This window comes from Geotrypetes seraphini, chromosome 10, assembly GCF_902459505.1.
Source record: "Geotrypetes seraphini chromosome 10, aGeoSer1.1, whole genome shotgun sequence".
NCBI classification, from domain to species: Eukaryota; Metazoa; Chordata; class Amphibia; order Gymnophiona; family Dermophiidae; genus Geotrypetes; species Geotrypetes seraphini.
Window position 1 is genome coordinate 2422788 of NC_047093.1, and position 15695 is coordinate 2438482.

General features: G+C 45.9%; 1 protein-coding gene across 2 annotated transcripts in view; it reads right to left on the reverse strand.

The window, feature by feature from the left end:
* Positions 1-224: 224 nt before the first annotated feature.
* The window catches only part of ANAPC11 (anaphase promoting complex subunit 11), a 33983-nt gene continuing 18512 nt past the window's right edge, over positions 225-15695 (reverse strand). For both annotated transcript variants that reach the window (XM_033960520.1, XM_033960521.1), the window contains 2 exons: positions 1310-1442; positions 225-607 (listed from right to left, as the gene is read on the reverse strand). In XM_033960520.1, the coding sequence (XP_033816411.1) occupies positions 462-607; positions 1310-1418 (255 nt within the window). In that variant the 5' untranslated portion in view covers positions 1419-1442 and the 3' untranslated portion in view covers positions 225-461. The remainder of the gene's footprint in view (positions 608-1309; positions 1443-15695) is intronic.

Consider the following 15695-nt stretch of genomic DNA (forward strand, 5'->3'; position numbering starts at 1 on the left):
GGGGGGCTGCTAAAAACATAACCAGTTAAGCCGAGATTCATCTGCTGGTGGGCCAGCAGGTCTATTGGTCGCTCAACTTAGCCAATAAGAATCTTGCGCTCATTATTAGCGCTTAGCAGGCTAAGTGCTATTTAACCAACTTGGACTCATTCCTGGCCAGGTTGGTTGTATGTGGAATTGGTTTCAGGTCACACTGGGATTTGGCATCACAAACTGGTTCCATGTGCGCAGGTTTTGCTATCTTTTATTGGATTATCACATTGTGAAGCAAGCAGATGAAAGTTGGACCTAACCAGTTAGACACAAAGGAGAACTGTCCTCTTCCTCCTCTCACCGCAAACATATGAAAGACAGTTCCTTCCCCTGTGAAACAGCACGGATGAATCCAGGAGAGAAACTGAAGCCAGCGACGAGGACTGGAGAAATGTAGCAACCGAGCCACGTGCTGTGGAATAAGCATGTCACTCCTTGAACTTCCATTCCTGGCGACACATTGGACAGTGTTGTTGGACCTGCTGTGAGTTCAGCCACTTGAGAATACAGTGCATGTGGAAGCAGTGGGAGCACTGGCCCCACACAAGCGGGCAGTCATCACCTGGAATCTTACCTGTAGACAGCACAGAAAAAGAGTGATGCAATATGCACCAAAACAAGTTGCTCAGACTGCTTGACTAAGAGAATCTTGCCAGCACTAACTATGGCAAAACACAACAAATAAATGGAAAAAGGGGAGCTAGCCAACAGGGGAGCATATTAATCCATTAAGGACACAAAATGAGGCACTCCACGGGGCACCCACAAAAAGTCCATGACCCTTCACTGCAAGAAGGGTGACCAAATGATTAAGGTGATGAATTCCTCTCATACGAGGAAAAGCTAAAGAGCTTGGAAAAGAGGCAGTTGAGGGGGCATATGACCGATGCATAGGAGAAATCTGTGGTGAGTGATGGGATGGCCACTTTGGTTAGGACATTGTTTTATGATTTATCGCAATAATACAAATGTTAAAACATAAAACGAGTAGGAGAAAATATTTTTTCACTCAATGACTAGTTAAAGCTCCAGAACTCATTGCTGTAGGAGGTGGAGCAAGCAGTTAGCGCATCTGGGTTGAACAAGTTCCTGGAGGAAAAGTTCATTACTTAACCTTGGGATTAAATACAATGGAATCTTCCTGCCTTTTCAAATTCTGCCAGGCCACTGGGCTAGATGGACCCTTGCAGAAACTCTTCTGTTAACTCTAAACTACCTGGAGAGTTCCTCGTGCAAGCAAGGGGAAGGAAGGACGGACAGACGTGTTACAACTCACAGTCAGGACAGCAGCCGTTGAAGGCCATTCGACAAATTCCACAGTTCTCATCATTGGCCACCCAAAGCCAGGATGCGACTCCATTCCATGACTTAACTTTCACCTTCATGACACCTCAGAATTGACAGCAGTGCTGTTGGAATGATTAAAAAACAATAACATTCAGATAAGATCAGAACTTTTGCCTCCCTCACCACCCCCTAGAACACAGATTCAAACATGGTAAATTAATTACAATCTCACCAATGCTCCGAAAAGCAAAACTGTTGTCCCCAGTGGGATCAATTCCATTCTCATTTCCCACTAAGAATTCAAAGTACCTAACAACTCTCATACATGCTGTGAGGTTTACCATCACCACTCCTTGGAAGACTACCCTGTCTTCGGCTCCCTGATTTACTCAAGAGGTAGAGGTCGATTCCACTGAAAATGAGCACGAACATTTTTAAGAGTAAGAACGACTCATACAATAAGTTTGGAGCAGATGCTGGCTCCTCGTTTTCATTTCTCTCAGATTGTGTTAAAATCCTTCTCCTTCTTCCTCATTGGGGAAATGAGAGTTGGGGTAACGGTATTGGGGGCTTTGGTATAATATACATTAACCCCCACATTCTGTACAGTCAATTTGCGCACACAACTTAATTGGCATACACAAAAATCCTCAAAATGGAAGCTGCTTGCAAGTTCCAGAGGAAAATTTGCCACTTTTTTCCCAAGTGTATTATTTGCCTAATAAAGAAGGGAGTCAATTACAGAAAAAAAAGAGACTGATCAAGCACCATTAAATGTATCAGAAATCTTGGAAATGTCAGATCGAGACGTTACTATACCATCTACGATGATATTAACAGTAACTCTCTCAATTGATAAAATGTGGTTGTTGAGGCTTTTCTTTAAAAACAAAAAGAAAGAGTTTCTTGGATGTAAAATTCAAATGTTTCCAGATCTTTCAAGTGAAACTCAAAAGCGTCATAGAGAATTTCTTCTTTTGAGACCAGGAGGCAACATTTTACTTAAGACATCCTTTGCCACCGTTCAGTTAAATATGTTTTCTTTGAACTTCAACAATTAAGTGCTTTTTTGGCAATGTCCCGACTAGATGAAGGAAATCAAGTGCTCAATAGTTAATGAAGCCGTTCCTACCTCAGCACTATCTGTAGCTTATCTTGCTATATTGTATTTTCCCTTTTATTTTTTCACCTATGTGTAATCTTGGAATCGTAGGTTGAGGACTTGAGTGAGTTAGTAAATGTTTTTTTTCATTTCTTTTTGCAATTGTACTAAGTAATGTGTTTTACACTATATGAACTTGTATTCTTACTATCTCACTTTCTGTACAAGTGTATTACTTGGTATATAATAATTAAAAGTTATAAATAAATAAATAAATAAAATGGAAACTGCTATAGGTGCTTGACAAGATAACTCAAAAAAGCAGCATAAGTCAATTACGTTTTCATAGGGGTAGAAAACCACTTGATACAGCATCTGGGACTATCAATAAATCAATAGTGATTAAGGAAAAATTATGTTCTTATCTGTTAATTTTCTTTCCTTTAGACGCAGCAGATGAATCCAGAGACTAGTGGGATAATGCACATCTACCAGCAGGTGGAGATAGAGAACTGAATAACAGGTAGTCCCATTGGTTGGCACACTTTCTGTACCTCCAGTATTGCTCCTTGCCCAAGCATTCGGAACCAGAAAACAAGGTCCACATGTAAAAAACTTCTTTCCCACAACAAAGATCACAAACAGGAAAAGAGCACACAACTACCAACTCAAACAAACTGAGGAAATCCGCAACCAAGTGTGTGGCGCGGTGGTTGAAGCTACAGCCTCAGCACCCTGGGGTTGTGGGTTCAAACCCCGCGCTACTCCTTGTGACCCTGGGCAAGTCACTCAGTCCTTCATAGCCCCAGGTACGTTAGATAAATTGTGAGCCCACCGGGACAGATAGGGAAAATGCTTGAGTACCTGATTGTAAAACCGCTTAGATAACCTTGATAGGCGGTATATAAAAATCCTAATAAACTTGAAACTTGAAACAGTGAGCAAAGAAACAGCAAGGGTGGGGCTCTGGATTCATCTGCTGCGTCTAAAGGAAAGAAAATTAACAGGTAAGAACATAATTTTCCTTCCTTTTCAACAGCAGCAGATGAATCCAGAGACTAGTGGGATGTAGCAAAGCAATCCTCAATCCGGGTGGGAAGCGAACGCCACCTCTGCAATAACCGAAGCCCCAAAGGCAGATTCCGCACGAACCGCCACATCCAACCGGTAATGTTTCGAAAACGTATTCCGAGAAGACCAAGTAGCCGCATGACAAATCTCCAAAGAAAAACCCCTGGACTCCACCCAAGAAGTAGACAACGCCCAAGTGGAATGAGCATGAAGTTTGTCCGGCAACCGCTTACCCGACGTCAAGTAAGCAGACGCAATGGCCTCCTGAACCCAACGAGCAATAGAAGCCTTGGATGCCGCCATACCCTTGTTGCGGCCTGCGAACAACACAAAGAGGTGATCGGAACGACAAAAATCATTAGTAATCTGGAGATAATGCAAGAGAACCCTATGTATATCAAGCAAACACAGAGAAGAGAAACGCTCCCCCCAGTCCTCCTTCCGGAAAGCCGGAAGGAAGAGAGCCTGGTTCACATGAAAAGGGGATACAACCTTATGAAGAAATGAAGGAACAGTCCTAACTGACACACCGGAACTCGAAATTCTCAAAAAAGGATCTCTGCAAGATAACGCCTGCAACTCAGACACCCGCTGAAGCCAGAGCAACCAGAAAAACCGCTTTCAACGTGACATCTTTTAAAGTAGCACTCGTCAAAGGCTCAAACGGCGGCTTTTGCAACTCCCCAAGGACCACCTTCAGACTTCACTCCAGACTGATCTTCTTAACAGGAGGCCGAATATGCTGCACCCCTTTGAAAAAACGAACGATATCCGGGACGCTAGGGAAGAACCAGACATCCGGCCTCTATAACAAGCAATAGTGGCCACTTGAACCTTGAGAGAATTACAGGCCAATCCCTTGGTCACCCCCTCTTGAAGAAAAGAAAGAATGGTAGAGAGAGAAGCCTGGAAGGGCGACAGACCCTGAGCCGCACACCAAGAATCGAAAACTCACCAGACATGAGCATAAGAGGCAGAGGTAGATCTCTTTTTAGCTTGAAGCAGAGTCGAAATAACCTGGTCGGAATAACCCCTACGTCTCAGCCGCAACCTTTCAAGAGCCAGGCCGTAAGACCAAAGTGGGATGGATTTTCCATCAGAATGGGGCCCTGAGACAGCAAGTCCGGAGTCACTGGAAAAAACAACCGATCACCCGCCGACAGAAGCATCAGGTCCGCATATCATGGACGACGTGGCCAATCTGGAGCCACAAGGATCACCGTGCCGGAAAACTGAGATATGCGATGTAACACCCGACCTATCATCAGCCACAGAGGAAACACATAAAGTAGACAACCCGGAGGCCAAGCAAGAGCCAGCGCGTCTATCCCTTCCGACGCCTGATCCCAGCGTCTGCTGAAGAAGTGAGGAAGCTTCGCATTGCGTGACGAGGCCATGAGGTCCATGTCCGGGAGACCCCACCTTTGCACTATGAGGGCGAATGCCTGAATGGAGAGCTCCCATTCTCCGGGATCCAGAAGATTTCTGCTCAGGAAGTCTGCCTGAACATTGTTCTGACCCGCAATGTGAGCCGCCGACAGCAGAGGAAGATGAATTTCTGCCTACTGAAGGAGCAGTATTGCTTCGTTTGCCAGCTGAGGACTTCTGGTACCGCCTTGTCTGTTAATGTAAGCCACCGCCGTGACACTGTGTGTGGCGCAGTGGTTGGATCTACAGCCTCAGCACCCTGGGGTTGTGGGTTCAAACCCCGCGCTGCTCCTTGTGACCCTGGGCAAGTCACTCAGTCCTCCATAGCCCCAGGTACGTTAGATAGATTGTGAGCCCACCGGGACAGATAGGGAAAATGCTTGAGTACCTGATTGTAAAAAAAACCACCTAGATAACCTTGATAAGTGGTATATCAAATCCTAATAAACAAAAAAACCCTTGTCGGGCGGTCCCGAATCATGGGCAGGAACGCTTAAAGCGCGAGCCTGGCCACCCTCAGTTCCAGAAGATTGATGGGCCACTGAGCTTCCTCCGGAGACCAGACTCCCTGCGCCGAGGATTGAAGGCAGAGAGCTCCCCAACCCAACAGATTGGCATCCGTGGTAACTATCATCCACGCCGGAGTTGCCAAAGGCATGCCCTTGAACAGATTTAAATCGCTGATCCACCAAGCCATGCTGAACGAAGCCTGCGGTGTCCACCGAAGACGACAATGGTAATCCTGAGACACAGGGGACCACCGAGAGAGAAGAGACTGCTGCAGCGCTCTCATGTGAAAGCGTGCCCAAGGCACAACTTCCAGCGTGGCCACCATGGAGCCCAGAACCTGAACATAATCCCACACTCTCGGTCTGGGCGACTGTAGAAGTAAGCGAACCTGAGACTGCAACTTCTCCCCCCGGTCTTTGGGAAGAAATACTTTCCCCATCTTCATGTCAAACAGCACTCCCAGGTGTTCCAATGACTGGGACGGGAGAAGAGAAGTCTTTGGAAAATTGATGACCAACCCCAAGGATTGAAGATGGGAGATCACCCTTTGAGTAGCTGCCAAACTGTCCTGCCTGGAAGACGCTCTGATCAACCAGTCGTCCAAGTAAGGATGCACCCGAATCCCTTCCCGGCGAAGGAAGGCTGCCACCACAACCATGACCTTGGAGAACGTCCGAGGAGCTGTTGCGAGGCCAAACGATAGGGCACGAAACTGATAGTGCTGGCCCAGGATCGCAAAACAAAGAAATTTCTGATGCGGCGGCCAGATGGGAATGTGCAGGTAAGTTTCCTTGAGGTCGAGAGCCATAAAGAATTCCCCCGGCTGAACAGCCGCTATGACTGACCGCACCGTTTCCATCCTGAAATGCCTGACTCGAAGGAAGCGGTTGACCCTCTTGAGATCCAATACCGGTCTGACCGAGCCCCCCTTTTTGGGCACAACGCAGTAAATGGAATACCTTCCCAGCCCCCTCTCCGCCGGAGGCACTGGAATGATGGCCCCAATTTCCAAAAGGACCTGAAGAGTGCTCTGCACCGAATCTCTCTTGGCCCCAGAACAAGGGGAGACCAAGAAAGAATCTGTGACGGGAGAGGAAAATTCTAACTTGTAACCTTCTCGAATAACGTCCAATACCCACTGATCGGACGTGATCTTGGCCCACTCCACCAGAAAGGAAGACAGCCGCCCCCCAATGGCCACGACGGAGAAAGTCGACCTCCCGTCATTGGGAATTACGCAAAGCCGGGGTCCGGGCGGGCTGGGCAGTCTGTGGTTTGGAAGGATGAAAGGAATTCTTTTGTGGAAACCGAGGCCTAGAAGGAAAGGAAGCCCCATAAGCTGGCGGAAAAGACGGCTTCCCAGGCCTATATCTTTTAACATCCCGGAAACGATTCCTGGCAGACAAAGACTTCAATGGAGCTTTAGGCCTATCTTCCGGCAATCGTTGCGTCTTGGTATCACCAAAATCCTTTACCAACCTATCCAAATCATCCCCAAATAACAAACGACCCTTAAAAGGAAGTCTCACCAGGCGAAGCTTGGAAGCCGCATCTGCCGCCCAGTGACGGAGCCACAAGGATCTCCGAGCAACCACAGAAAGAGACATTTGCTTAGCCGAAGCGCGAATAATATCATATAGGGCATCCGCCACATATGCAAGACCCGTCTCCAAATCCGGGAAGTCGGTCGGAACAGACATCCCCGCCACCATCATTTTGTCCGCCATACCTTGCGCCCATTGAAGACAAGCTCGGGCCGCATAGGAACCGCACACCGCCGCCTGCAATGTAACTGCCGCGACAACAAAGAGCATCTTAAGGGAAGATTCAATCTTCCTATCCTGAATGTCTTTGAGCGCTATACTGCTCTCGACCGGCAAAGTAGTCTTTTTTGTAACAGCTGCTACCAAAGCGTCCACCTTTGGGTTCGTAAACTTGTCCAGCTCGTCCTGAGATACGGGATACCACTGGCGCATAGCCTTTGCCACGTGGAGACCAGCCTCCGGAGTGACCCATTGAGCCAAAATAAGCTCATGCATCGCTTTGTGGACCGGGAAAGCCTTAGCAGGCTTTTTCGTGCCAGCCATCAGAGGATTAGCAGAACCCGTCGCTTGTGGATCCGGCTGCGAGATATGAAGGCCCTGTAGCGCTTTAGAAATAAACGCTGGCAATTCCTCTCTATGAAAAAGACGGAGCGCTGTAGGATCATCCACCTCCCTAGACAGCGCATCCTCCAGCTCTAAATCCGCCACTTCCCCGTCCTCCAAAACTTCTGGAAGATCCAGCGACAAGGCGGAGTCAGACGGAGAGTCATCCCCAACCACAGTCGCCACCCTGCGCCGTTTTGCCGCATGAGACTCCAAAGGAGGTCTACCGGCAGGCAGTACAGGGAACGGGTCAAGATTATTTTCCTTTGGCAGTGCAGGCTGAGAGTTCTGCAGCAAAAAGGCCTGATGCAGTAACATCACGAACTCCGGGGAAAAAGTCACCTGATTAGCAGCAGCCGTGGACGGAACAAGATTCCCCTGAACAGAAACCGGCCCCGCACAGGCAGAAGAAGCCGAAAAAATGCTGACCGCCGGCAAAGCCGCCGAAGTGCGCTGAAGCGGAACGTCGGCGGCCGCGCGAGCAGGAGAAGCAGGCCGGAGATCAAATGTGCGGGAAAGTTCAGGCATGAACTGCACCTCTTCCCCCACGGCGTCGGAGCAGCCTGCCGAACAGAGGCCCGAAGGTGTTCTCCGCTTGCCACAGTGGGAACACCGTTTAACAGCCTCTGCAGCCATAACCCCCGGACGAACCCTGAGCAATCAATTCAGGCAGACTCCCACGAGCAAACCGGCAGACCCAACACCATGCACAGAAGCCAGAAAAAACAAGCTCTTACCCGAGTTCACCAGTGTTCAAGCTGGTAGTTGCAGACAGGAACTGCCTTGACAGAACCGGCTAGCAACAGCACTCTGGTCCCTCTTTTTTTTTTTTTTTTTTTTGAGGGGGAAAGAAGAAAAATACAGGACCAGGAAAGAGAGCCTCAATCCAAAGGAGAGGAGGGTGGAGCAGGGACCTGGGGGGGGGGGGGGCCCAGGTGTAACTCCCAAAGTTGGCACCGTACAGCCAAACACCCCTATCTTAACTGAAGAGAAAAATCTCAACAGAAGAAAAAAGCAACAAGCCAGAATCCAGGAGCTACTGGAAAAGCAACCATCCCTGCTGGGAGATAGAGAATACTGGAGGTACAGAGTGTGCCAACCAATGGGACTACCTGTTATTCAGTTCTCTATCTCCACCTGCTGGTAGATGTGCATTATCCCACTAGTCTCTGGATTCATCTGCTGCTGTTGAAAAGGAAATATAAATTTAGTGACGGGGTGTCCTCAGTGTGTTGGGTCAGCGATAGAAGGAAAACCTTCAACGCAATACACTTCAAAGGTACAGATTAACCAACCCATACCAGCACACCATCACTGGACACCTCACGTGTGCTCAAAAGAATAAGTGACAAATAACACAAACGGTGATATAATTACTTTATAAATCACACAGGTGCTGTAGAAAGCGGGAAACCCACTAGGAAAATTCCCAACCAACTCCCACAGATAATAAACTCAAACTTAGCTTGTCCGTAGTCAAAACAGGAAAGTGTATTCACTATGCATCCTGAAGTCAGATATGATCAGGTTCAACCAAGCCAAGTTTCGGAGACACCAAGTCCCTTCATCAGGAACCCGTAGCCAAAAAAGGCCCAACAATGACCTGCGTCGTCAGAGTCAACGAATTTGGAACGCCAAGCCAGCTGAGAGGAGGGTGGAGCTGGCCAGAGCCGCGCGTGCAGCATGCTTAAAAACAAAGCAGTGTGACGTCATAGAAATACAGACCAATGACGTTTCAAGAAGTCCAAAAGATCCAAAACATTTCAAAGAGTCCTTTCTGGAGCTAGCTATTGCCATTCTTTTTCTTTTCTCTCCACAATTCAGCACCTTGTCCCAGCATGCTTCTCTGTACATACAAGAACACCCACAGAATTGGGAATTCTCACGTGTATATCACTGTGGGTGTGAGCCCCACACTGCCACAAGATTTAAGAGAAAGCCTTCCCAGGCCCTCCCCATCACAATCCTTCAGCTACCAGCCTTGCTGCAGACTTAGAATCTTTCCTTCAGCACTGGTCCAGCTACTAAATTCAGTCCTCAGCTCTGCGTTGGGGCTCGGAAGCCCACCCACACGCTCAGATCACTCTGGCTTAGCCCATCGTTCTAGGTCCTGCCTGAACACATATTGTGTCAGCTCACAGCCCTTGTATCTATGTTCCATAGCTGCTGGCAGTACTCCGACACCCTCACCACCAACACAACCTCTGTTGGATCCAGGTTGCTGCCTCCTCATCAGCTGTACCTGGCACCCAGCGTTCCCTTTTCAGCCCCATTCTGATAGGCCCGCAAAGCTGTCAAGAACTAGTTACCCAAGTAAAAACCATTTTAACTTTTAAGGATTTGTCTGTTGCAGGCCATGAAGTAGGACATTTCAATAATTCAAATGGGTGACAACCAGGGTAAGAATGAGACTCTGAGGAGAAGAATTGCACTGAGCATATCTGCCGTATAGCAGCTTCTAGAGAACATTGCAGAGATTCAGGCATGATTTATGGACCTTGAAGTGGGAGAGAAGTACTATGTATGCAAAGGAGATGGTAAAGAGGAGACATATGACTAAATAGTGAGAATGGACTAAACTCTGGGCCAGTGAAATTCTGGCAGGATCTCTTAAGGATTTTCTCAATAGATCCTTGGAAAGGGGAGAGGTTCTGCCCTTATCAGTGCTAAGAAATCCCGTGCCTTGCATTTGATTGAGGTTTCACAATCTGATCTCTGTCAAAGTCTCTTTGATCCTCCAATTCACTTACAGTAAACACTCTCTAAGCACAAAATCTGGCAGATTATGTTCCAGTTAAAAATATTTAGGCTTTGTTGAAAAGGGAGTCACCTTTGGATCCCTATAAGGCTCGGTGGGAGCGAGAGTTTCCAGGGGGGGGCATGGCTTATCCAGTTGGGAATCTATTTATAGATGGTTATCTATTAATTATATAGAGAACAGCTATAAAATGTATTATCGGTGATACTAAACCCCGGAGCGTCTCTTTTCTATTTTCCATGAAAGGACTGATCGTGGAGGGCATAATTGTGGAGCAAAGAGTGATTTTCTCCATATTTGGTGGCCATGTCCGGGAGTGCGGGTGTACTGGTAGAAGGTGGGTTGCTTTTTGGTTAAGCTTTTCAATAAATGTTGTATATTGCTGGAATGTTGTTTACTTAATGTGGGTCTTCCTAGCTTGACTCCCTCTGAGCAGAAATTGGCAGCTTGTGCTTTTATGGCGGCCTGTCTTGCCTTGGCACAGTGTTGGCGTACCCCCATTATACCTCCTATTCAGACAGTTTACTCTCGCCTGGACTATTTGCAATTGATATTCAGATTGACAGCATTGAGACATAATACTCTTGTAGCTTATTCTAAGATCTGGGAACCATATGTTCGATGGAGACTACACTCTACTGAATGTTGCTATACTGTGTTTTGCTTTCGGGTGGGTGGGAGGGTTGGTAGCGGTGGGGGATCTATTGGGATGGTTCTATTATTTGTTTTGTATTTTGTTATTTTTCTGGGGGATCTTGAGCTGTTTGCTTTGTATCTTGTTTTTGTGATGCATAACTGTTTTGTATTTGATTCTGTTTTATATGAAAATTTCAATAAACAAATTTGAAAAAAATAAAAAATATATTTAGCCCTTTAATTGGCAGATGGTGAAACGGCTGCTTTACGTAAGTTGATGATGAATGAGAGCAACAGGCATTTGGAGATGCCATAGAAAACACATGTTGCTTCTGAGCAACAATGCCAAATAAAGGGTTAAGTTGAGAGAACAAACTAACTCAGTTGGTGCCAATTGTGTTGACTTTGCATTAGCATTTGAGGCAGATGATTTTTGAAGTTTTGAAGTGCATGCCTTATTGAAATGTTTTTCTAAATCATAGTGTGCTTTGAATGCTTGCCTTTCCTATTTATATGATTCTGCACTGCCTGTGTTCATTGCCCAGCTATTCACCACTTTATCAGAGTTGTTTAAAATGAAACAAATTCACAGATTTCTGGGGAGATATTGTGCTGACACCTAGACCCAAAAACCCATCAAATTTTAGGCCAATTACAGGAATTCTACTTTTTATCAAAATAGAGGAAAAGAGGGTAGATTTGATTTAAATTACGCCTGTGACATTATGAATGGATTAATGTAATTTAGTCACCAAAAAATGTAAACATTGCATGAATATACAGCCTTAGGCTACAGAATGAAAAACTAATCCATATTTCATGCTGAATACCTTTTGGACTATAACTTTCTATTTAACCAGCTCCTTTACAAAGCCGCATTAGCGTTTTTAGCGCATGCTGGAACAGTAACAGCTTGGATGCTCATAGGAATTCTGAGTGTCGGAGCTGTTACATTCCTTCCTCGGTATTTGCCGTTTTATTACTTGTGAATTCAATTAGTTGCGGTTTTTACCTTACTGGCTCCTCCCCTAAATGATGTCCCAGAGTGATGATAAAAATTTTGGTGCAGGTCAGTTTTTGAAGATAGGCCTGTGACTCATGGAAAGGCACACAGAACTGTGATGAAGCACCCAGATTAAGGAGCTGCAATGTTGTATATAAGAATAAAATTATTATTATTACTCTCATCACCTCACCTCTGCTCTCCTTATGGGAATCCCAGCCCATATCTTGCCGTCCTTGGCAGTGAGGTCCAGAGTTCGGTATGTGACCCGAGTCCGCCCGTTATCAATGATCTCGTACCAGCTGTTTAATTCTGCTGTTGCGGAAGGTACCTTTTTCAAGGAATTCATTCAAGGCTGTTGCACAGGCTCGAGTTGCTGCCTCAGTAGCAATGCTGCATTCTGTCATGCTGAGATCTGGATTTGATTTCTAAGCCTAGTTTTCGCTCCCCAGACTTTGTTTAAAACCACCCTATCACTCACCAGCCGTCCACCAAGCATGCTCATTTCTGCCTCCATCTGTTCTATCCACTCTGCCAAAATCGTGAATGTGACCATTTGTGTTATTCGCGATTTCATCATATTGATGAATGTTTTAACAAAAAACCTGTGAATAACATATGAAAAAGTTAATTGTGGTTTTTCTGTATTCGTGGGTCTGTTAATCCCCTATCATCGCGAATACGGAGGGAGAAGTGTACTGTGGTGACTGGCGCTAAAAACACTAGCACAGCTTTGTAAAGGAGGGGGGAAGATTATCTTTAGATATATTTTTCCTTGGAAAAAAAGCATTTTATTAAAAAAAAAATCCAATTAAAAAAAAAGTCCTTGATTTTTATCCAGCCTGGAGGAAAGTATTGTTGCCAGGCAACTGGTGCAGAGAAAGTGAGCGCTTTCGCTTCCGTCTAAACCCACCCGCAGGACAGTATTTGTGGTGACAACTTTAGAATTGCTTTTTGACTGCATAGATTAGATGATCTAATTTTTATATCAAAATATATTTTAAGTGTTATGCGCAGAGATTTTCATGACCGGTTCCAACAGGTTCTTAGATGATTTGTTTGCTATGAACTTTGTAATTTTATAGCCTGTTCGGGTATAAACTTATCATGATATATATCTTAATGTATTCTTCTTCTTATATGTGATTTTTAAGAACATAAGAAGTTGCCTCCGCTGGGTCAGACCAGGGGTCCATCGCGCCCAGCAGTCCGCTCACGCGGCAGCCCATCAGGTCCATGACCTGTAAGTGATCCTTTGTCTAAAACCTTTCAATACCCTTTCATCATCCTAGCTCTGTCTCTATCTATATCCCTCAATTCCCATTTCCTTCAGGAACTTGTCCAATCCCTCTTTGAATCCTCTTAATGTATTCTGTCCTATTACATCCTTCGGAAGCGCATTCCAGGTGTCCAACATCCTCTGAGTGAAGAAGAATTTCCTAGCATTGGTTCTAAACCTGTCCCCTTTCAATTTTTTCGAGTGCCCCCTTGTTCTTGTAGCTCCCAATAGGCTGAAGAATCTGTCCCTTTCCACCTTCTCTATGCCCTTCATGATCTTGTAAGTCTCTATCGTGTCTCCTCTGAGTCTCCGCTTCTCTAAGGTGAAGAGCCCCAGCCTTTCCAGTCTGTCTGCGAATGAAAGGTTTTCCATACCTTTTATCATTCTTGTCGCTCTTCTCTGAACCCTCTCAAGCATTTCCATGTCCTTCTTTAGGTACGGCGACCAATATTGGACACAGTATTCCAGATGCGGGCGCACTATCATGCGATACAGTGGCATGATGACTTCCTTCATTCTGGTTGTAATACCCTTCTTAATAATATCCAACATTCTGTTTGCTCTCTTTGAGGCTGCCGCGCATTGTGCCGTTGACTTCATTGTTGTGTCCACCAGCACACCCAAGTCTTTTTCAAGATTGCTTCCCTCTAGTACTAATCCCCCCATTTGGTAGCTGAACATCGGATTCTTCTTTCCTATATGCATGATCTTGCATTTCCCCACATTGAAGTTCATCTGCCATTTTTTCGCCCACTCTTCCAGTTTGTTCAGGTCCCTTTGTAGGTCCTCACGTTCTTCCACGGTTCTAACCCTGCTACAGAGTTTAGTGTCATCCGCAAATTTTATAACTTCACACTTCATCCCCGTTTCCAGGTTATTTATAAATACGTTGAACAGCAGCGGTCCGAGTACTGACCCCTGCGGAACTCCGCTCGTGACCCTCCTCCAGTCCGAGTAGTGCCCTTCACTCCAACCCTTTGCTTCCTGCCTGCCAACCAGTGCTTAACCCATCTGTGCACGTCCCCTTCCACCCCGTGGTTCCACAGCTTCTTAAGTAGCCGCTCATGGGGCACCTTGTCAAAGGCTTTTTGGAAGTTGAGATAAATGATGTCTACGGGTTCCCCTTGGTAGATCTGGCTGCTTACCCTCCTCAAAGAAGTGCAGCAAGTTTGGTTTGGTACGATCTTCCTTTGCAGAAGCCATGTTGGCTCGCTTTCATTAGCCCATTTATGTCAATGTGCTCACAGATGCTGTCTTTTATCAGTGCTTCTACCATCTTGCCCGGAACCAATGTCAGACTTACCGGCCTGTAGTTTCCCGGGTCTCCTCTCGATCCCTTTTTAAAGATAGGTGTAACATTTGCTATCCTCCAGTCCTCCGGGATCTCGCCAGTTTTCAAAGATAGGTTGCAAACTCGTTGGAGTATTTCCACTATTTCGTTCTTTAGTTCTTTTAGTACTCTTGGATGGATCCCGTCCGGGCCTGGTGATTTGTCACTTTTCAATCTATCTATCTGTTGAAGGACATCCTCATGGCTCACCTCTATTGTCGACAGTTTATCTTCTTGGTCACCATTGAAGATCTCTTCGGGTTTTGGCACACTGGATGAATCCTCGCTTGTGAAGACTGACGAGAAGAACTTATTTAACCTATCAGCTACCTCTTTTTCTTCTTTTATCACTCCCTTTCTGTCTCAATCATCCAACGGTCCTACTTCCTCCCTCGCTGGTTGCTTCCCTTTAACGTATTTGAAGAATGATTTGAAATTTTTTGCCTCCCTGGCCAGTCTTTCTTCGTAATCCCTTTTCGCTCTCCTAACCACTCTATGACATTCTTTTTGGCAGTTTCTGTGTGCCTTCCAGTTTTCCCCGGTTTGGTCCTTTTTCCATTTCCGGAACAATTTTTTCTTGTCTCCTATCGCATTCTTCACTTCATTGGTTATCCATACCGGGTCTTTTGTTCGGTTTTTTTTTGCACCCTTTTCTAAATCTGGGGATGTGCATAAGCTGTGCTTCTTGCACCGTGTCCTTGAATAGAAACCAGGCTTGCTCCACAGTCTCTGTTTTCCGTGAGCTGTTTCGGAGCTTTTTTCTCACCATTGCTCTCATAGCATCATAGTTCCCTTTCTTGAAGTTGAGCATTGTCACTGTGGTTCTCTTCCCTTTTGATGTTCCTACTTCTAGTTTGTACTGTATCATATTGTGATCGCTGTTTCCTAGTGGTCCTACTACTTTAACTTCCTTTACAGGTCCCCCTAGCCCATTGAGGATTAGGTCAAGAGTGGCATTCCACCTCGTTGGTTCCTTGACGAGCTGTTCCATAAAGCAGTCCCTCACAGCCTCTAGGAATTCTGTTTCCCTCACACAGTTTGAGTTTCCAAAACTCCAGTCTATCTCGGGGTAGTTAAAATCCCCCATTACCAGCACATTTCCGTTTTTGCA